Source organism: Diabrotica virgifera, chromosome 3, assembly GCF_917563875.1.
Source record: "Diabrotica virgifera virgifera chromosome 3, PGI_DIABVI_V3a".
NCBI classification, from domain to species: Eukaryota; Metazoa; Arthropoda; class Insecta; order Coleoptera; family Chrysomelidae; genus Diabrotica; species Diabrotica virgifera.
Window position 1 is genome coordinate 36,738,759 of NC_065445.1, and position 24,404 is coordinate 36,763,162.

Genomic DNA, 24,404 nt, shown 5'->3' on the forward strand with positions numbered 1-24,404 from the left:
TAAGTGCTGAAGGTCCTGGACGTTTGTTATCATATAGAAGAAAAATTAACATGATCATATTACAGACATATTCTTGAGAACACAATGTTGGCATCGGTGATACAGAGATTCCCCAACAACGACTTAATCTTCCAACATGACAATTGTCCGGTGCACACGAGTAGAATTGTTCGAGAATGGCTGGAAGAAACTCATGTTAATGTTCTTCTGGGCCCTTCCCGGAGTGCAGACTTTAACCCCGTCGAAAATGTGTGGACAGAGTTAACAAAGAAACTAAATGAAAGAAACCTTAGACCACGAATTATGGGAAGCAATTGAGCAGGCATGGAAAGAGCTTGTTATAACATGAGGGGATTGGGGCTATCTATGTACAGAAGACTGGAAAGTTCTATTGACAATAATGGGGCTTCCACTAAATATTAATTATTGTTTATTATTTATCATTATTACTAATTAGAAAGGAGTAGATAGAAAACTAATAAAAGTCATCAAAATTTTATATAGAAGGAACACGAATTATATAATGCATAAAAATATGAAATCGCAACAATTTAAAACATCTGAAGGCTTAAGACAAGGAGTCATGAGTCCTACACTCTTTAACATCTTCATGGACGAGATAATGAAAGAATGCAGGTATACCACAATTAAAAAAACTACATGTAGATTACCGAAACCTAGAAAGAGTCGGAATATCAGAATGTGCATTTGCTGATGATGTAGTTGTTATGGCAGATAAAGAGCAAGATCTAAGAAATAATTTACAAACATGGAATGAGATTAAATAGGCATGGGATGAAAATAAACACGCAAAACAAATATTATGGTAATAGCACAAGAACAACCCGTATTAAACATACAAATCAATGGAGAAACAATAGAACAGGTAAACCACTTCTAATACCTGGGAGTAGCAGTGGAAAACAACACAAAGATATAGAAGAAAGGATTAACAAAACGTCTAAGATATTCCACGCAATTAATAACAATTTTTTAAATAAAAAAGAAATATCCAGAAAAACCAAAATAACTGTCTTCAACACGATATACAGTTCAGTACTTATGTACATACGGGTGAGAGTCTTGGGTATTAACAAGAAGAATGAAGAGTAAGATTCAGGCACTGGAAATGAAATACCTAAGACGAGTAAAAGAAGTAACAAAAAGAAACAGAATAAGAAATATCGATATACGAGATGAGCTCAAAACTAAACCACTCCTAGAATACATCGAAGAAAAACAACTGAGCTGGTGGGGTCACTTGAAAAGAATGAGAAGAAACATACCAGTAAGAAAAGTATGGGAAGCAAGAATACAGAAAAAAGAAACAGAGGAAGACCAACAGAAAACTGGGATACAACTATTGCGAAGATTATCCAAAAGAAAGGGAAAACCGTAGCAGAAGCAAGGAGACTGGCGCAGGATAGAAAACAGTGGTCAAAATTTGTGCACACGGGAATAGACATTAGTCCTGACACTGAAAAGTAAAAGGGACTTAAAAGACTATATATTTACCATTATTTAATATAAAATAGATTTACAATAAAATGGATATTTTAAAACCAGACTTTCCTTATTTTCGATATTAAGACTAGAATCCATTTTATTTAAAAAAAGTTATTTCTCTATACTTTCTATTTTAATAAATTTTCTAAAAAATATTTATAATACTTTGATTTTTTAATTTTAATCAACCTATTAGATACTAGATACGTAAGCATGTAAACTATTCAATGACCGTAACTGTACATTGGTGGCTTAAGCCATCGCTTAGTTGAACTGGTTTCAATTTTGAGCGTCGGTTTAACTTCATGCGAGTTGTAAACTGCTAAGTTTAGTTAACCGGCACCTGCCACGTGGCTTTGCAAGGCGTCAACTGCCACGTGGGGTGCTCACAGCACCCCTTAAAAATTTTCTGTGATCTACTTGTTTATAAACAAAATAATGTGTTGAGTTACACAAGTCTATAAAAAACATGTTTTATTAACTTATTAGATACTAATATATTATAAAAGGTAAAAAATAAAATTGAAAAAGTGTTATAAGTTAATTAGCAAGTACCAACCCATAATAAATGAAGTGAAGTAAAATATCTAAAAAAAATAAGATTTATTGAGTATAGACTATATTAATAATTTAAATCAGTTATTACAATAAAAAATGTAAATCTGACCTGTTTATCAAAAAAAAAAAAATTTAAAACTTAACTGCCAGATGATGTCACCCCGATTCGACTTGAGCTACAAGTTCAGAATGACACTAAATAACTACTTCAAATGCAAACAGATCTATGCTATATAATATTATAGAAAGCTACTATGACGCACAGCACAGTTAACAAACTTGAAATACTAAATATTTATGAAAATGTGTTGTGGGCATGGGCACTGTAAGATTGGCAACATAAGGCATGCGTTTTCAAATCAATTTCACTCAATTCTAGACATACAGTTTTCCCGCTATTTATGTATTATTTGGTTTTTGTCATAATTATTTTATATTAGGTACTGTTATTAGTTTTTAATCATTATGCTTTAGTTTCAATTCAATTTCCCTTAAGCATACCTCATATATTTTTATTTTATAGTTAATGTGTATTTTAGGTTATCTCCAAGAGGAAAACAAAATGCAAATGAATGAGACACTAGTTGAACATTCGTCTTCCGAAGAAAATGATATGAGTCGACATGCTGAAGGAAAAACATTAAATGAAAATATGGAAGTGGTGACTGAAATAAAACCTTACAAGTGCGAAATTTGTTTAAAACGGTTTATTTATACAAGTGTATTGAAAATACATTTGAGAGTGCATTTTGGAGAAAAACCTTACAAGTGCGAAACTTGTTTAAAACAGTTTAGTACTAGAGGTAATCTGACACAACATTTAAGATTGCACACTGGCGAAAAACCTTACAAGTGTGAAATTTGTTTTAAACATTTTAGTGCAGCAGGTAAATTGAAAAGACATTTGAGAGTGCATACTGGTGAAAATCCTTACAAGTGTGAAATTTGTTTTAAACATTTTAGGGAAGCAGATAGATTGAAAACACATTTGAGAGTGCACACTGGGGAAAAACCTCACAAGTGTGAAATTTGTTTAAAACAGTTTGGTACTAGAGGTAATCTGACACAACATTTAAGAGTGCACGCTGGCGAAAAACCTTACAAGTGCGAAATTTGTTTTAAACAATTTAGGGACGCAGATATATTGAAAAGACATTTGAGACTGCATACTGGAGAAAAACCTTACAAGTGCGAAACTTGTTTAAAGCAGTTTAGTACTAGAGGTAATCTGACACAACATTTAAGAGTGCACGCTGGCGAAAAACCTTACAAGTGCGAAATTTGTTTTAAACAATTTAGGGACGCATATATATTGAAAAGACATTTGAGACTGCATACTGGAGAAAAACCTTACAAGTGCGAAATTTGTTTAAAGCAGTTTAGTAGTAGAGGTAATCTGACACAACATTTAAGAGTGCACGCTGGCGGCGAAGAACCTTATACGTGTGAAATTTGTTTTAAACAATTTAGGGACGCAGATATATTGAAAAGACATTTGAGACTGCATACTGGAGAAAAACCTTACAAGTGCGAAACTTGTTTAAAGCAGTTTAGTACTAGAGGTAATCTGACACAACATTTAAGTTTGCACACTGGCGAAAAATCTTACAAGTGTGAAATTTGTTTTAAAAAATTTAGGGAAGGAAGTAAACTGAAAAGACATTTGAGAGTGCATACTGGTGAAAATCCTTACAAGTGTGAAATTTGTTTTAAACATTTTAGGGAAGCAGGTTCATTGAAAAGACATTTGAGAGTGCACACTGGGGAAAAACCTTACAAGTGTGAAATTTGTTTTAAACAATTTAGTCGAGCATGTCATTTGAAAGGACATTTGAGAGTGCACACTGGAGAAAAACCTTATACATGTGAAATTTGTTTTAAACAATTTAATCAAAGTAGTACTTTAAAAACACATTTAACAATACACACGCGAAAAAAACCTTAGGCCCGACTGTACATTGGTGGCTTAAGCCATCGCTTAGTTGAATCGGGTTCAATTTTGAGGGTCGGTTTAATAGGCTATTGAATATGTTCAAAATAAGAGAGCTAAAAGGAACTACAACGTTAACGGGATTTTATTGTCTCATATGGTCAATGGACCTCAAAATTTGAAAAAACCACGGAGTGCTACCATTTAAATGGGTGCGTTTTTGAGAAAGGGGTGAATTAGTCCCTAGGCACGGGGTGAATTAGGGTGAGTTCTATGCACTTTTGGTACAAACACGTCTACAGGAAAAGTGGTCCAGGTTTTCTATTTTCTATCGAAATATCGCATTTTTCAAAAATATTTTTGTTTTACAAAAATATATTCAAAAGAAAAGCAAGAAAAAACACGAAAGAAAGCAATTTTGTTTTTTGTCCCATAACTTTTTTCCACGGGGATAGGTATAGCCACCGCTTCAGCGAAAAATAACTTCCATCCTTCCTCTTTAAAATGAAGTTTGGTAAAAGTCTCTAGAATTTATAGTTTCCGACATAGGATGTTTTCACAAACATTGTTCTGTAACTTTTTTTTACACATTTCTAGGTATATGCAATGGTACATTTAGTAGAAAGAGAATTACCTTTAAGTCAATTACCTTTAAAATGGTCTGCTGTATAAGGTTATACGGCTCTTTTTAAGCAGGTTATGCTTTTTCAAGATTTTATACTTTTAATGATTTTTGATATTTTTAATGATTATTTTCTAAATTTATTATTATGACTTTTTTTCTTGTACATTTAGGTATATACATTATGGAATAAAAAAAGCTTATTTTCTTTACTTTAAAATGGTGTATAGCAAAAAATTCTAGGACTTTTTTTTAAACAAGATATCCATAGGGTGTCCAAGGGTATCCGTAATTTGAGAAAATTAAATTTTTTATAGTTTTTTCAATTAGAAGAATATAATGGCATATTATAACATAATTTTTAATTCCAAATAACTTTTCTTAATAACACTTTTCGATATTTTGAAATATAAAGGTACTTTACTCTTGAGCGAAATTCATATTTTTAACATATCTCGTACACTATTGATGAAATTTTATACCTGGTGATTGCATCTTAGGTTTTAGACAATGCAGAGCACTTTGTAAAGAATAATAATTTTTTCATAAAGTTAATAATTTAACAAAGTTTTCCATATGGTTCCAACTTAGTGGGACCTATTGCATGTGTATGTCACATTTTGAAAAATCATATCTTGTTTAAAAATAGTCCTAGAATTTTTTACAATAAAAACCGTTTCAAAGTAAAGAAAATAAGCTTTCTTTTTTATTGTACAATGTATATACCTAAATATACAATAAAAAAGTTATAATGATAAATTTAAAAATAATCGTAAAATATATAAAAAATCATTAAAAGTATAAAATTTTGAAAATTGAACAATGTTTCAGAAGTAACAAGGAAAATTTGAAAAATCATATTTTAGAAACTATAAATCATAGATACTTCTACCAAACGTCATTTTAAAGAGAAAGAATGGATGTTTTTTTGTGAAGCAATGCCTATACCTATATCCCCGTGGAAAAAAGTTATAGGACAGAAGACAAAATTGCTATCTTTCGTGTTTTTTTTGCTCTTCTTTTGAATATATTTTTGTAAAAAAATATGTTTGACTTAAAAATGCGATATTTTTATAGTAAATTTAACCTGGAACAATTTTCCTCGAGACTGTTTGTACGAAAAGTGCATAGAACTCACCCTAATTTGCCCTCTGTCTAGGGACTAATTTCTCAAAAACGCACCCCTTTAACTGGTAGCACTTCGCGGGTTTTTCATATTTAGAGGTCCATTGACTATAGGAAACAATAAAACCCCGTTGTAGTTCCTTTCTAAAATACATAATCAATAGCCTATAACTTCATGCTGGTTGTTCAATGCCAAGTTTAGTTAAGCCGAGGTTCATACTGTGACGCTCCCAGCCGGTCTTGTCAATAGACGGCCGGAGTGTGACGTCACGGCCAACAGCGGCTATATTCAGTAGTGTTATGATCACTTTCCAAACAAAGATTGTAAACACGTTGAAAAGTAAAGTTTTACCGAATCTCTAGACTTTTCAGAGGTGTAACCAGGATGATCCTAAGGGGGGGTTACAACTACTTGATGGTCTCTGGGGGTATGGAATAGTAATGGTGTTAAACGTATAGAGCTCAAAGTACATCTAAATGGGGGGAGAATGTTTAATTAGTATAAAATCTAAAAAAAAAATAAAGTAAAATCTAAAATTTCTAAAAATCAAATAAGTTGTAACCTTACTTCACCCATACATACATTTTATTGCTATTTATATAAAACATAATGCTTTATTATTTACACAACCTTGTAAAATTGTTGTAGTAACTATAACAATACTTACATATTACAAAAAACGGAAATATTCTCTGTAAAAACTGAAAAACCAATAAAAAATACAAATTTGCCACACTAAACAACGTTTGTTTGGAAAGGTTTGGAAAAATCTGACATGGCACATGACATATTTCAATAAAAATTGACACTTCTACGTCATCACTCCGGCCGTCCATTCCGGAAGGGTCTCTCATCCGTCGCCGACCAGTCTGACCCTTTTGTAGGCGAGACAAAAACATGTTTTTGTTTATTTAAAGGCTGTATGACACTATGCATTTTCTTGTATCATTTCTAATATTGTAGCGGAAGAGAAATCTTGGCCGATCCCCGTATAACAGTAAACACCTCGAGAATGACGTAATCGGATGTGCTAGGCCTCGCCGGAGAATTCTGGAAGGTACGTCACGTAGGCGGAACAAGCCGATAGCTCGAGATGGGAGTCGATTGTTCCAGAATAACAACTGGGTATAAATACGGGCATATTTTGTGAATAAGTTTAGTGTATAAGATAAATTCGTCTGTAACTTATATAAATAAAGTCGTATATAAATTACGAACCGCTAGTTTTATTGTAATTATAAGTAATTACACTAGTCACGTTACAGTTGGTGTCGGTGTTCGGTTAACTTAGTGCGATATAAATAAGTGAATTACAGAGAGACTTTAAAAGACTTTTGAACTTTATTCGTCGGGAATAACCGGAGTGCGTTAATTGTTCGGTATTCGGAAAGACTTTAAAAGACTTTTGGACTTTATTCGTCGGGAATAGTTAAAGTGCGTTGATTGTTCGGTATTCGGAAAGACATTTTGGAAAGTACGTGTGTGCCGACCAAAGATGTTGCTACAAGAACTTACAGTAAAACAGCTTCGTGAACAGCTAGAGGAACGGGATCTGGACAGCAGTGGGCTCAAGATAGTCCTACAAGCACGACTCGAGGATGTCCTCACGAAGAACGGAGAAGACCCAAAGACGTTCCACTTCCAGTCAGCAGAACAAGTAATCTTATCGAAATTAAAAACTGTTTCTGAAACGATCGATGAAACTTCTAGAAGAAGCGACGAGAAACTTGAAGAAGTTAGTAGACAGAACAACGAGAAATTTGAAAGTGTTTCTCAAAAGATCGATGAAACTTCTAGAAGAAGCGACGAGAAACTTGAAGAAGTTAGTAGACAGAACAACGAGAAATTTGAAAGTGTTTCTCAAAAGATCGATGAAACTTCTAGAAGAAGCGACGAGAAACTTGAAGAAGTTAGTAGACAGAACAACGAGAAATTTGAAAGTGTTTCTCAAAAGATCGATGAAACTTCTAGAAAAAGCGACGAGAAATTTGAAAGTGTTTCTCAAGTAATTAAAGACGTTTGTACACAGAATGACGAGAAATTTGAAGAAGTTTCTAGAACATTCGATAAGATGCAGAAAAGTGTAGAGACCGTAGAAGAAAAGATCAAACAACTAGAGAGCATGATAACCGATACAAAAGTACAACCATCAGTTAATACAGCAGCGTTAGATCCGGTAGTGAAAGATGAACTACCGAGAGACGAAACGTCGCATAATATGAGATTCAAATTACCACCATTCGATGGAAAGTCCTCTTGGTCCATATATCTTAGACAATTTGAAGCTATTGCGACCGCCAATCATTGGACCGAACAGGAAAAGGCTGTTTCCTTGACTGCTGCTTTGCGAGGTGATGCTGCAGATATATTAAGATCAATTCCTAAGGGTCAAGAAAATTGTTACCAGACCTTGTTCACTCGTCTAGAAAAACGCTATGGAGATGCCCATCTACAACAAGTATACAAAGCACAACTGCGAAGTAGAAGTCAACGAGCAAGTGAGAATCTGCAAGAATTTGAAGCAGATGTGGCTCGTGTGGTGCGGTTGGCTTATCCAGAGGTGCCAGACAGCGTTTTAGAAGAAATTGCAGTAGATACCTTCGTCAATGGGCTGAAAGATAATGAACTACAGAAAGCTTTACGACTAGCAAGGCCGAAAGTTTTAGATGAAGCACTTGCTATTGCATTGGAACACGAAACGGCTAGTCAAACTTCACGAGGCCATAGAATAAGAACCATTGAAGAAAGTGACGAACACAACGATGAACGTCTGGAAGAAATGATACGGAGAGTATTAAGTAATCAGATGCCAAAGAGACGCGAGCCTAGATGTTGGAATTGTGGAGACGTAGGCCACATTCGTCGTAATTGTAAGAAGATCGTACAGCCGTCGGAAAACTAGAGCGGGTCGACACCAAGGGGCAACTGCCGACCTCGAGAACTAGAGCCCCCATAGTAACTGTCAACCTTACGTCCTCCGGTGGAATCCACAACTTATACATCGAAGGTCGTATCAGTAATAGATGTAGATCATTTTTGGTGGATACAGGTGCAACGAGAACTATCGCACGTCCAGATGTAGTACGAGACCATAATAAATTATCACCTGCAACAGTAAAGCTTAGAACAGCGACTGGTGAGCTAATTAATACATATGGCGAGGCTAATATGTCAGTATCCATTGGCCAGACCACAGTTGAACATCAAGTATTAATTGCCGAGATCTCCGACGAATTCATATTGGGGATGGACGTACTAAGGAAAGTGGGGGCAATATTGGATGTTCAAAATGGAGTTCTCAAGATCAATGGTGAAGAGTTGCCCTTTCACGACGACAAAGAAGATGTCATCCGCTTACTTACTACATGCGACGTAACCATACCCGGTAATAGTGAGAAAATTCTGATGACCATGCTTGATGGACACTGCCGAGAGGGAAGTTTAAGGATGGTCGAAGATGTGGATAATGTCGAGTTCCTAACGGCGAAAACTTTGGTAAAAGTTCGAGATGTGATCCCTGTAAGAGTTATGAATTTAAGGGAAACTGCTATCAAGTTAAGTAGAGGAGCTTTGATCGGGCAGTGTGTTCCCGTGGCTTCAATTTGCTCTGTGAATACCAATGAGAAATCATCAAAGGCGAAGTATCCAAAGGAGCTTGTTGAGATGATCATTGAAAGATGCCAAGATCTTGATCATGAACGAACAGAAAAAGTGACATCTATGCTGATAGAGTATCAAGATGTTTTTGCTATTGACACGAAGGATAAGGGAAAAACAAGCATAGTAACGCATAAAATAAATACCGGAGACGCTCAGCCAATCAGACAACGGCCTAGACGACTTCCATTTGCGAAAAGAGATGAAGCCGAAGAGATTATCAAGGATATGGACAAACAAGGGGTAATTGAACCATCGAACAGTCCATGGACATCACCAGTAGTTCTGGTAAAGAAGAAAGATGGTTCAACGCGTTTTTGTATCGACTACCGCCAGCTCAATGCGGTAACAAAAAAAGATAGTTATCCTTTGCCCAGAATAGACGATACATTGGATACTCTCTCCGGTTCTCGTTGGTTTTCCACACTCGATTTAAAAAGTGGATATTGGCAAGTAGACATGGAGCCAGCCGATCGGGAGAAAACCGCATTTTCGATAGGATCAGGGCTTTGGCAGTTTACGGCTATGCCGTTTGGTTTATGTAATGCCCCTGCCACATTTGAAAGATTAATGGAGGCAGTTTTAAGAGGTCTAACATGGAAAACATGCCTGGTTTACTTGGATGATGTAATTGTGGTTGGAAGGTCCTTTGATGAACATGCCAAGAATCTAATAGAAGTCTTTCAACGATTGAGGGCAGCGAACTTGAAGTTAAGTCCGAAGAAATGTCACATGTTTCGACGAGAAGTTAAGTATTTGGGACATATTGTATCGAGTAATGGTGTAACAGCTGATCCTGAAAAGATTGAAGCAATTAAAGATTGGCCAGTACCAAAAGATAAACATGAAATTAGAAGTTTCCTTGGCCTATGTACATATTACCGACGATTTGTCAAAGGATTTGCCAATATCTCCAAGCCCCTAACAAAGTTGACGGAGGAGGGCAAAGAATATACATGGAGTGAGGAGTGTCAAAAAGCTTTCGAACAACTACAAAGGGCTCTGATCAGTGCACCGATATTAAGCTACCCGGGACAGGCAGGAAAATTTGTTTTGGATACCGATGCTAGCAACAGTGCCATAGGAGCTGTTCTCTCACAAATCCAGGATGGACAGGAAAAAGTCATCGCTTATTTCAGCAAAGTCCTGTCGAAACCAGAAAGAAACTATTGCGTTACCAGAAGAGAACTGCTGGGTGTAGTGAAGGCTTGCGAACATTTCCATAAATACTTGTACGGCAGAAAGTTCCTTCTTCGAACAGATCACGCTGCTCTAAAATGGCTCATACAATTCCGTAATCCAGAGGGCCAGATGGCAAGATGGTTAGAACGACTGCAAGAATATGATTATGAGATAGAACACAGGGCCGGAAGAGTTCATTCAAATGCTGATGCCCTTTCGAGACGACCATGCAGTGCAAATTGTAATCACTGTGCCAAATTAGAGGAACGATTTTGCCCCGTGAGACGAACCACCGTAGTTAATGAGCAATGGCAGCCCCAACAGTTACAAAACGCCCAAGAAGATGATCTATGTATAAAAAGAGTATTGGATTGGATGCAGCAAGGTGAAAGACCTAGTTGGCAGAACATTAGTGGATGTAGTCCAGAAGTCAAGGCCTACTGGAGCCAATGGAATTGCCTGGTACTAAAAGATGATCTTCTGTACAGAACCTTTGAGAACGATGATGGTACAGAATCTAAGCTGCAGTTGATTGTACCTAAAAGTAAAGTGTCAGAAGTATTGCGTCAGTTGCATGACGGTACATCAGGTGGACACTTTGGTATTACGAAGACTCTGCAAAAGGTTCGAGAACGGTTCTATTGGGTGAACTGTAAAGATGATGTAAGAAGATGGTGCCGGAAATGTGAACTGTGTGCATCCGGTAATGGTCCAGTTGGTAAAAAGAGAGCACCCATGAGACAGTACAATGTTGGAAGTCCTATGGAAAGAGTAGCAATCGACATTGCAGGTCCATTTCCAGAAACCGATGCTGGAAATAAATACATTCTGGTAGCCATGGACTATTTTACAAAATGGACTGAGGCCTATGCATTACCAAATCAAGGAGCTGCTACCGTTGCAGAGGTACTTGTTAAAGAATTCTTTAGCCGATTTGGTGTTCCCTTGGAGATCCACTCCGACCAAGGGCGAAACTTTGAGTCAGTCTTTTCCAAAACGTTTGTAAATTGATTGGTGCCAATAAGACCAGAACAACACCCCTGCATCCTCAATCAGATGGGATGGTCGAGAGGATGAACCGAACGATGGGTAAACACTTGTCCAAAGTTGTATCTGAACATCAGCGAGATTGGGACCAACACATTCATTTATTCCTGATGGCCTACCGCTCGGCCGTAAATGAAACTACAGGTCAAACACCAACCTGCCTGATGTTGGGTCGTGAAGTTCGGTTGCCCTGCGACCTAGAGTTTGGCTGCGGACCTTCCGAGGAACATGTTGCAGGCGAAGACTACGTTGACCGCCTGAAATTACGAATGAACAACATTCATGAACTTGCCCGACAACACATCCAGATAGCCAGTGACAGAATGAAAGATCAATATGATTCTCGATGCAAGAATGAAAGCTTCGAAGTAGGTGATCTTGTCTGGCTTTATAATCCGCAACGTCGTCGAGGCTTATGTCCTAAACTGCAAAGACAATGGGAAGGTCCATATGAAGTTAAGAAGAAAATAAATGACGTAATATATAGAATTAAGAAGTTGCCAAACGGTAAACCAAAAGTTATTCACATAAATCGTCTTGCACCATATGCTGGCTCAAATGAAACAGAAGAAGCACGAGTCCTCCAACAGGAGATGAAAGATGTCGCACAGCCAAGTTTTAATCAATTTATGTCAAATTACGCAGCGAGAAAGAGTGCTAGATTCGGCGTGACCACAGAAGTTCAGCAAGATCTGTTTGGTGTTCCAGAAAACGTCTCTCTGGCCCACTGTGTTGCCCAAGACCTCGAGATGACTAAAGGAATATCGTCCGTATTCAATAGAAAGTTCGGCCGCCTGGACGAGTTAAGAAATCAGCAGCCTAAAATTGGAAGAGTACTGCGATTGGAAGATGGTCCTCGATCTTTGCTGTATATGGTGACCAGAAAGTCTTATACGGACACGCCAAGCTACGAGAACATATGGCGTGCTCTAACTAATTTGAAGAAAATCGTGTGTAATTATGACATCAAAAATTTGGCTTTACCAAAAATAGGCCATGCAGTAGAAAATCTGGATTGGAAGATTGTGAGAAGCATGCTTGAAGTGGTCTTCAGAGGAACTGGTGTACAAATCACTGTGTGTTGCATGAACCCGAAGATGTCGTACCCTTCAAAGACAGTAGACTGTTATTTCTTCTTGAAGGGTGTATGCAGAGCTGGAGAGTCGTGTAGATTCCGCCATCCTGGGCCTTCATTTAGAGTTGCTGATCGAGACGCTCAGATCTTAAGAGGGGAGCAGTGTAGCGGAAGAGAAATCTTGGCCGATCCCCGTATAACAGTAAACACCTCGAGAATGACGTAATCGGATGTGCTAGGCCTCGCCGGAGAATTCTGGAAGATACGTCACGTAGGCGGAACAAGCCGATAGCTCGAGATGGGAGTCGATTGTTCCAGAATAACAACTGGGTATAAATACGGGCATATTTTGTGAATAAGTTTAGTGTATAAGATAAATTCGTCTGTAACTTATATAAATAAAGTCGTATATAAATTACGAACCGCTAGTTTTGTTGTAATTATAAGTAATTACACTAGTCACGTTACAATATCGTTTCTGATATGTCAAAAAAATGCATAGTGTCATACACAGATACAAGAAATGATATCAGAAACGATACAAGAATTTGTGTCAGGCACAGATTCTTGTACAAGAACTGCGCCAATTTCTGCGCAAAGAGCAAAAACGTAAAACCTGCTGGTAAAACATCTAAATGTCATAATGGCGGCTGAAAATGAGATCATATGATTTATGTCTTGATGAATTTATTGGTGTTTTTGTAGGTATTGTTTATAAATCTTTTATTGATACTTAATATACCGTTTGGTATGGACTACTGTTCTACTAATAACCATATATTTAGCTCGTAGTAAAGTTCAAACTATGTATAATTATGGGTTTCATGTTGCATAATTTTTTAATAGAGGAAAATACAATAGTTCCTAATTTGGATCAAACTGAAGATAATTCTAATGCAAATATTTTAGCACAAATATCAAAACAAAATAAAAAACACAAATAATCAACAGTCAACGTAAAAATTCTGGTTAACATTAAAATGTTAAATTTATGTTTTTAAAAGTTTATAAATTTTATAAAATCCTTAAAATCAGCTGTAGACGCAGTACTACCAAATTACCATACCAATTGTAACGTGACAGGGTGACAAACAAAATTTCGACCAATCACGTGCCGAATTTCATACAATTTTCGATACAAGAACTTGCATAGTGTCATACAGGGCACAAATGTACGTACAAGAAACGATACAAGAAAATGTATATCAAAAACGATATCAGAAACGATATTAAAAATGATACAAGAAAATGCATAGTGTCATACAGCCTTAGTTTGTTATTCTATTTTTTCTAGAAAAGACTAGGCTAACTGTAAATAGCTATATATGGGCGATTTTAAATGCTTGCGTTCAGTCTAAAATAAAAACAGTTTTGTATAATGTATTTTGATTGTATTCAATTTTTAACACGTAAATAATTGTAACGTAAATAGATAAAATAAGTGTAAGTTTTTAGATAATTTAAATAAGTAAAAGTGTTTGTAAAATAAAGGATTTATAAAGTAAGTCTTTATTTATTTAATAATAAATAAAAGTCGTCGGTCTAGACGGTCCAGTTCGCTGAGGCGCAATCGATGGACAAGTTTAGTGGATTTGCGATCGACGGTTCGAGCCTCAGCCAGGTCATGAAATTAATAAAATGCCAACGTCGGTAGTATAAAATTCAATAGAATCTACGATTTGGTCTGGAATAACTGGCATCCGATCGGCCTATGGAGGAGCGGTACAGCAAGGGATAAGGTCTTGTGGCTTGGTGATACTCCTTCATAGATCGCTACCGAAGGGCGTTGACGCCTAATAACGGTGTGTGTATATACAGGGTGTCCCGAAAAGATTGGTCATAAATTATACCACACATTCTGGGGTCAAAAATAGTTCGGTTGAACCTAACTTACCTTAGTACAAATGTGCTCATAAAAAAAGTAACAGCCCTTTGAAGTTACAAAATGAAAATCGATTTTTTTTCAATATATCGAAAACTATTAGAGATTTTTTATTGAAAATGGACATGTATCATTCTCATGGCAGAAACATCTTAAAACAAACTTATAGTAAAATTTGTCCACCCCATAGAATTTTATGGGGGTTTTGTTCCCTTAAACCCCCCCCCCCAAACTTTTGTGTACCTTCCAATTAATTCATTACTGTGATACCATTAGTTAAAAACAACGTTTTTAAAACTTTTTTTGTCTCACTATTTTTTCGATAAGCCAGTTTTTATCGAGATGCGGCTTCTTTTTTAATATATTTACAAAAAATTTTTATGGGGGTTTTGTTCCTTTAAACCCACCAAGTCACCTTTTATCGAGATGTGGCTTCTTTTTCAAAATATACCTAAATATGTAAGTTATAAATACATTTTCAGATTATTAACAAGTGTCTATTTAATAATACTTAACCATATACAAATATGTGGTGGATTCGACAAATATTAAAAATATCTCGGTAAACACTGCATGGCTTATCGAAAAAGTACTAAGAGGCAAAAAAGTTTTAAAAACATTATGTTTAACTAATGGTGGCACAATAATAATTTAATTGGAACGTACACAAAAGTTTAGGGGGGTTTAAGGGAACAAAACCCCCATAAAACTTTTATGGGGTGCACAAATTAAACTTTAATTTTTTTTAAGATGTTGCTGCCATAAAAATTCCACATGTCCATTTTCAATAAAAAATCTTTAAAAGTTTTCGAAATATGAAAAAAAAATCGATTTTCATTTTGTAACTTCAAAGGGCTGTAACTTTTTTTGTGTGCACTATTGTATATGGGTAAGTGAGGTTCAATAAACCTATTTTTGACCCCAGAATATGTGGTATAATTTATGACCAATCTTTTCGGGACACCCTGTATAATATAAATAAAAGTCAATTCGCGTAATAATACTATATTGGTGCAGAAGTGGTTAATAATAATAAATAATAATATAAATTCACATTAAATACAGCGTGTGATCATGCCTTCCCTGTGTGAGCTAAGAATTGGAGACTTGAGGCTTGAATTCTGAGGCTTTTGAAGAAAGAGATCTGGATACTACTGGAACAAGACTGATTTAGTCAAACGTCTGAAGGACGCTCTAAAAAAAAGATGGTCATGATCCAGAAACCTATGTGTTCAAATTTAGGGAAGCAGTTAAATTGAAAAGACATCTGAGAATACATACTGGTGAAAATCCTTACCAGTGTGAAATGTGTTTAAAACCTTTTAGTGAAGCAGGTACATTGAAAAGACATTTGAGAGTGCACACTGGAGAAACACCTTATCAGTGCGAGATATGTTTTAGGCAATTTAATCAGAGTAGTACATAGTTTGAAAACACATTTAAGAATACACACGCGACAAAACTCTTAGGCCGTACTGTACATTGGTGCTTTTGAAGGATCCCCCACACCGACGCGAAATTTTCGCAACCTACGCGGAATCACGGCGACTTATGAAAGTGTTCAGACCAGTTGGGACGGTATCTGCAACGGTCGCGGCATATCAGCGTTGTTTTCATGAAACGCTGCATGCACGGTTTTTTCCGCTGCCGTTGTAGTTTCGCGTGAATCATAATGGCTGTTACAGAAAAACTCATTGAAATTGTGAAACAATATCCTATGTCCTATAATATATGATTTAAGAGGATGGGTACGTATTTTCGGCTGCAATGCTATTCAAATGGGGATTAATTTTTTTCGAATCCTGAGAAAACTAATAATTATTTTTGAAAAATTTAAACGCAGAATGAAAGATTACGTTATTGGCGAGGGCCGAAAGTCCCTGAGAATATAATGTTTATTTTAATAAGTTACAGGGGTGAAAAACTAAAAGAAAATTTAGTGTGATATTTAATTTAAAATATATCATTCAAAATAAACTTTTTATTTATTCTAAGGGACTTTCGGACCTCGGTAATAATATAGTCTTTCATTCTGCGTTTAAATTTTTCAAAAATATTTATTGGTTTTTTCAGGATTCGAAAAAAATGAACACAATGTCCGTGGTAATATTTCCAAATATATCTTTGTCATACAACGCACTCAGTTGAATAGAATATTGTCAGCATATTGTCAGACAGTGACAATTTTAAATATTTGATATGGCATCGGGAATATCTTGAGTTATTGAAAAAATAATATTATAGTGTATTTGATAAATAATTGATTTAAGACGTGAACTTAATAAAAAGATATTTATTGTGTATTATTTGTGGAAGATCCAAGCAGAGAATACATCAGGATAATATATTTTGTGATCCAAGTATTTTGTTGTTAAAGATGTTCAAAATTGTAAGCGTTCCATAGTAACAATATATTATTAAAAAATCACCTAAACACTTTTCCTCTTTTCTCGATCGAGTATTAGTTTTTGTTGTACATATAAATTCTTACAATCACTGAATACATAGTTAGTGAAAAAATTATCACATTTATTAACTGAAATAATATTTTGCAATTATAAAAATAACAGTTATCCAAGAACATTCAAAAGCCATCTCTTTAAATTAATGATGACATTTTCAAGTAGAATGACATTCTAGTAATGTTTACATATCCATACCAGTGTATTTTACACAATTTTACTACACGTGATTTGCCGTGTAAAGACAGAAAAAGTAAGGATACCCGTAAAATATATGCGAATTATCTACCGATAGCCTTAAAAATAAAATTTGAGTATAGTTTGAAAGGAATTATTATCAAACGTTAAAAGTTAAAAGGTTGGTAGAAATATATTGCTTTCTCCTATACGGTAGATCTAAATCCGAAATCAAGAGCAGCCTTTTTAAAGATGAGGAAATTTCTGAGTAACCAAAGACTTAATATGCAAATCCGATATTGGATGGTAAAATGTTATATCCACTCTATTCTTCTCTATGGTGTGGAAGCTTGGACAGTTAATGTTGACTTAATGAGAAAGCTGGACGCTTTTGAGATGTGGCTCTTTAGGAGAATTTTGAAAATACCACGGACTAATCATATTACGAACGAAATGGTGAAGCTTTTCACCTTGCAATTTTTACAGAATGGATCGATTTTTTTGAAAATTTGAAATTAATTAGTCGATAGTCCATGGATCAAAATCTATATGATGCCGAAAGGCGCTTTTACCATGGGGGTGGTTGCCACCCCATCTTGGGGGGTGGAAATTTTTTATTATATTATGACCACTAAAGTTGATAAAAACATTCATTCTAAGCAAAAAATGTTCAATACATTTTTGACAAAATTAATAGTTTTCGATTTACAATTCGCTATCGAAAGTTAGTTTTATATCGAAAAAATCAATGGTTTTCGATATACTCATTTACGATTCACTCAATTTTGTATATCTGATGCTAATCTTTCTATTCTCAAGGAAGTGGCATTTTTTACCAAACTAAAAAAATTCGTTATTTGCTTCTAACTCCAGGTTTTTTAAAACAAATCATTCTAAGCCGGTCAAACTTCTAGAACCTATTAATAATACATAAATAAAGAAGACCATATAAGGTCAATGACTAATTTTAATTAGGGTGGTGATTAGGAGGTTGTTTCCGATAACTTTTTCGCTGAAAATAATTGGGACTGACATTATTTTCGTTATGTCACTTATGCCTGGTTGCACCAACAGATCTTAAGCTCCAGCTTAGCTAAGCTCTACTTATAGACAGGGCCTCCTTGAATATCACTTACGTTGCACCATAATTTTAGATTCGTACCTTATTATCAATTATATCTATTATTATATTATGGTATTCTTATTGTAATATATTATAATTATATTATATTAATTCTTATGATATTCTCGACTTAAGCTTAAGATCTGTTGGTGCAACCGGGCATTAATTTTTGAGCTAGAGACTTTTTTATTTCTGGAAATAGATATTTTTAAATAAAAATTTTTAAATAAATATTAGTTTGATTAAGCTTTCCTCGAAAAATACAGTTTTCCCGTATTTTGACTTTGAAACTACAATATTTAGCATTTGACGAAGAAGAGGTAACATATAATAAAGTATAGCTCGATTACTATTCGTCTTAAAGAAAATAAAATAACGGTTTTTTTTTTAATTTTTTTAAAAGGTACATTTTTGTTAAGAAAAGTTGTTTTGATAAAACGAAAACTTTTGGAGTTATTAGCAGAAAACTTATTAAAAACATTGATTTTTTCAATATAAAACATAACACTTTCGATAGCGAATAAATCAAAAACTATTAATCTTATCAAAAAAATGTATAGAACATTCTTTGCTTAGAATGAATGTTTTTACCAAATTTTGCGGTCAAAATATAATTAAACATTTCCACCCCCGAGATGGGGTGGCAACCACCCCCATGGTAAAATCGCCTTTCGGGATCATATAGATTTTGATCCTTGGACTATCCACTACTTATTCTCAAATTTTCAAGCAAATCGATCCATTCTGTAAAAATTGCGAGGTTTTGCCCTATTTTAAGCTTCATTACTTCGACTATTAGGTAGCAGAAAAATTATTAAATACAACTTGTACAATATTAAATCTACGTTTATTACGCAAGTAAAAAATAAATATACATTATTTCTCTATTAATAACAATAATCGATTCCTTACTAGAGACTTTTGCCTTTTCAGGATATTTAATATAATGCAAAATTGAATTAGACATAATATATATCATCACAAAATATATAAACATCCCAAAAAAGTTAAAACATCATCAAAACAATCAACTATAATACACATGATAATCATTGTATAAATATAAACACGATACTATTTGTATCAGAAAAATTTGTTGTATGATCAGTCAAACGATTTATACAGGATGTCCCGAAAAATTGGGCGTTCCTTAAAGGTATGGGTAGAATGCACCATTTAAAAGAAAACTTTCATATTAATTTCTCATATATGTCATCTGTTGACTCAAAAAATAAAAGTATTTTAGTTAAACTTACGTTTGTCAACCCGGCAGTTTAATTTATTTTGACACAGAGAACGCACATATTTGTAAACAGTCGTAAATACCTATAAAGGCGGACCCACATCAATAAAAATTGAGTGCCTGAGTAAGAGAAGGGGCTATGCCACACAACTTAATATTTTGGTTTTTTTGTAGTTCTGCATAGTGCTGCCATCAAGGAACAATAATATGACCTTCTTGTAAGTTAGGCATCATATCTCCTTGTTTTAATCAACTATTTTCAATGGGAAATAAGCCACAACTTTACCAAAAAATGATTTTATTAACGTTTCTACTACTAAAAAATACTACTAAAATAAACAAAAATGTTGTTGCTAAGTAAAAAAATTATTTTTTTATTATGAAGAATTTTTTTACTTAGCAACAACATTTTTGTTTATTTTAGTAGTATTTTGTATTTTGACAACGAAAGCCGATTTGGGCTTCGAAACGTTAATAAAATCATTTTTTTGGTAAAATTGTGGCTTATTTCCCATTGAAAATGGTTGATTATAAAAATGCCACAAGGAAATAGCTTCAGAACAACATCCCCTTGTATAAAATGCAATTGAAAATCCGACAGTTCGAGCGCCAGTGTATGTTTCGTCTAATAAAACCTTTAATTACTAAAAAAAATTTTTTGTGGCATAGTCCCTTCTCTTTTTCAGACACTAAATTTGTGTGTGTGTTGTATTTTAAAATACAGAAAAAATATTTGAGGCACAAATTTAAATCTGGTCAAGTATTTTTACGACGTAAATATTTATTTTGTGTGTTGTACCGCCGAATCCACTTAGCGAAAAGTAGATAATCAAGTCCACATTAACACGGCTGTGCCGCTAAAAATTTCTTTGAAGTCGACTGAAAGGCCGACGACACTACGGATAGCGTGCGTTGTATGTCACGAAAATATTTTTGCATAAATCCATGCGGCGCACAGTCCACATCAACAAAAAGTTCAACGCACACGAGCAAATTTGTGTCAAATACAACGTACAACGTAAATTTTTATTGATATGGATCCGGCTTAACGCGAGAATACATCGTATTGTGATGTTTTCGATTAGCGAGTATCACGATAATATGTTAACCCATTAGCGCCCAGCGTTACTATTAGTCCTGTCGCCAGGGGGGGTACAACGGCCTCCTTAATTCAGATGGACTTACCCAAGTTTTTTTTATATATTTTGACCCGCAGAATACGAATTTTTTGGGTAACAGTTGATCCGGATGTCGATAAGATTGTTATAGACAAAGAACTTGAGGAATTACATAACAGCGATTTCTCGCAAAACAAAACATCTTTTTGTATTTTTTGGGTCATTTTAAGCAAAAAATATTCCTACAAGTTTTTTCGTAGAATGCATAGTTTTCGAGATAACCGCGGTTAAACTTTCAAAAAATCGAAAAATTGTAAATTTTAAACCCGAATAACTTTTGATTAAAAAATAAAGTAGCAATTCTGCTTACCGCATTTGAAAGTTTAAGTCAAATTATATCGGTTTTGATTATTTGCATTGCTAAAAATTTATTATTTTATTGTTAAACAAAGCTGTAAACTGTAGTAAACACCTAGTATGTGAGTGATGTTTTCTATGATTTCTCATTTAAAATCGAACGAGTAGGTAGAGTAGCTACAAGTGCAAGCGAGGCAATTTCTACGTAGCATGCGGTAAAACGCATGTATTAGGCACGGGAAACCTATGTGTTTATAGATTAGTTTAACAATAAAAAAATTAATTTTTAGCAATGCAAATAATCAAAACCGATATAATTTGACTTAAACTTTCAAATGCGGTAAGCAGAATTGCTACTTTATTTTTTAATCAAAAGTTATTCGGGTTCAAAAATTGCAATTTTTCGATTTTTTGAAAGTTCAACCGCGATTATCTCGAAAACTATGCATTCTACGAAAAAACTTGTAGGAATATTTTTTGCTTAAAATGACCCAAAAAATACAAAAATATGTTTTGTTTTGCGAGAAATCACTGTTATGTAATTCCTCAAGTTCTTTGTCTATAACAATCTTATCGACATCCGGATCAACTGTTACCCAAAAAATTCGTATTCTACGGGTCAAAATATATAAAAAAAACTTGGGTAAGTCCATCTGAATTAAGGAGGCCGTTGTACCCCCCCTGGCGACAGGACTATATATGGTAACGTAAAACACATGATTTTTTAAAAATTCTGCGGTATGCCCATGGAACTAGTCAGCCACATATTTTGAAAACTATCGTTTCTAGGAATACTTCAGGCACCCATAAAACGTAACGGATTCGTAGTTTAGTCTTCTCTCAACCGTCGAGAGATATTCATATGACAGTGTGGTTTAGGTTTGTAGAAAAAGATGGACCTCCGTTTTGCGTAAGCAATTTTTGATAGTCTTCTAGTAACTATATTTGCATATTTAAAAAAACTAAGTTTATTATACCCCAACTTATTATAAATTGTTGTATTTTATCAACAATTAAATGAAGCGAATTTGGTAGGAATAGTCAAAGTACGCCGTTACCATATGGTTGCGGTGGGCGCTTACGGAGTCGTAATCTCATTTTTTTTCAGTCGTGGATTTTCGTTAGCAGAAGCGATAGTGTTACTGGTGCGATGGAAAGATAACTCTGTTGTTACAATTGCATCTAGGAGTTGTGGTGGTTCAGCATTGGGCACGGTAAAAAGATTTTCTCGTGAAGAAAAACGACCCATTCTCAAGTAAGTCGGCCACATTGTATTGCTGAATACAATAAAAATATGGGGGTACCAACTTGATGGATCAAGGTATTTCAACCTACCGACCGAGTAGCAATTCGCAGTAAAAAATGGCACTGGCCAATTGTAACATGTTTGTTGGATGTTGCAGTTCATAATTCATGGCATTTATATAAAAAAAAAAAAATAAAAAAGATATATGCTATCGTTTAGCAGAGAATTGGCCCAAGTTCTTCTCGCAAGATATGGAAGTCCTCTCTTATATACAGGAAGACCTAGTCTACATAGACAGAACTTGCCAGATCTTCGTTTTTGATCGCTTCGACCATTTCGTTACACCAAGCAGTAGAAGGCGACGTGCTGGTGACGGATGTACAACATCTGGACGAAAAATGTGTCAACAATGCAACGTTGGTTTGTGTGTTAATTGTTTTATAGGATACCACATCAGACGATGAAAATATTCTCAAATAAATATTTAAAAAAATTAAAAAATTTGATTTCAACGATGCTAAAAATTCCTTAAGCGCCCAGCGTTACCAGATGGTAACACCATATAATTAAAAAAAAAAGACATGAAACCGAAAAACTTGTTTTTTTGGATTAAACTATTAACATTTTCATCTAATTAACCCTAAAAGTAAAGATTTTCAAATAAAATAAAACTTGTGCGCTAATGGGTTAATTACGTATGGTGAAGCTCACTGTGGCAGTAAACATCCAGCTGTTAGACTTTGTTGAACGCTATCCCGAACGATGACATCCTAATACACAAAGTTTTGTGAATGTGTTCCAAAGGTTATTAGAGACTGGTTGTGTATGTGTGGTACCTAAAAAACTAGCGGTAGAACACGAAGTGACAATACATTCAAAGTAGAAGATGCGATTTTGGATATAGTCAGTGGATAATCCAACAGTAAGTACCTGATCTGTAGCTAGAATGATTGGCATTTCTAAAAACATTGTTCGTTCGTAAGATATGTACGGCGGTCACTTCGAACATTTATTGTAATAATAATTTTTCATGTTAAAGTTAAAACAGTATACAAACCTGTCTTAGATATTTAATAAAAACAAATGCTTTTCTTTATCACTGTAATCAGTATTAAACAATATTATGCCCGACAATCGCTGACTCGCAGTAATTTTAACGTAGTAATGAGGAGTGCAACGTTGCCGGATGTATTTACTTTTCTGTGGACAACAATCAAATGGATTATAATTAATATTTTTTTGAAAACGGTAAACTTTACAAAAAAATGTGAGATTTTTTTGTTTTAATGCATTTTGGTGCATTTAACCCATACTTGCCCATACCTTCAAGGAACGCGCTATTTTCCGTGACAACCTGTATAAAAAAAGGTTTTTAAACCTTTGGAACTAGAAAAAGTTTAAAATGTTACAAACCTTATGTTTTTAACATATATAAACATACCACAATAAAATAGGTTTATTTAGTATTCGTATAAATAAAATATCAAAAACATTGGTTTATTGAGATTAGTGTAGAAGATTTATAATTAATCAATTTAAAAAGAAAATCATCGGCAACGTTCAAAAACGTTATTTTAAGTAATCACCGAATAAATCAACAAATTTTTCCAATGAAAAATTACAAAAAAGTGGATATTAAGAGAATCTCTGACTGTTACAGATATAAAGTATAAAAATTGACAGAAAAGGTTCGACAGCCTTAAAAATTAAATAACCTATTTACAAATACAGTCCGGGATCCCAGGCCCATTTTCACCATTTGTTACTAACAAGCTAATTTGTCGTGAGTAGCTTCATTTTAACGAGACGCCCAACTTTTGTCCTTACAACAATTTTTATTTGTGGTAGGTAACAGGGGCAGCAGGGGTAAAATATGTTGATTTGACAATTCTCAAAAATTTATTACTAACTGGGTTTTTTTGTTAATTCTCAAGATAATTATCTCAATTGACCGAAAAAATATTTCTCCTACAAAAAGCAAGATTTTGCCAAAGAGTCCACCCTTTTCAACATGTACCATGAACGAGGTCATGAAAAATAATTACTAACCATTTGATTTTTTTTCTATTGGTTAGTTTTTTTAATGGCTTTGG

The 24,404-nt window shown here is 34.6% G+C and overlaps 1 protein-coding gene across 3 annotated transcripts in view; it reads left to right on the forward strand.

Annotated features, from left to right (window-relative positions):
• LOC114326013 (zinc finger protein 664-like) overlaps nucleotides 1–4,280 on the forward strand; it is a 41,406-nt gene extending 37,126 nt beyond the window's left edge. The window contains exons 4-5 of one of the 3 annotated variants that reach the window (XM_050647857.1): nucleotides 2,604–3,287; nucleotides 3,456–4,253. In XM_050647857.1, the coding sequence (XP_050503814.1) occupies nucleotides 2,604–3,287; nucleotides 3,456–4,009 (1,238 nt within the window). In that variant the 3' untranslated portion in view covers nucleotides 4,010–4,253. Of the gene's footprint in view, nucleotides 1–2,603 lie in introns of all 3 variants that reach the window. The other 2 variants (XM_050647856.1, XM_050647855.1) reach the window with 2 other exon arrangements.
• The last annotated feature ends 20,124 nt before the right edge of the window (nucleotides 4,281–24,404 follow it).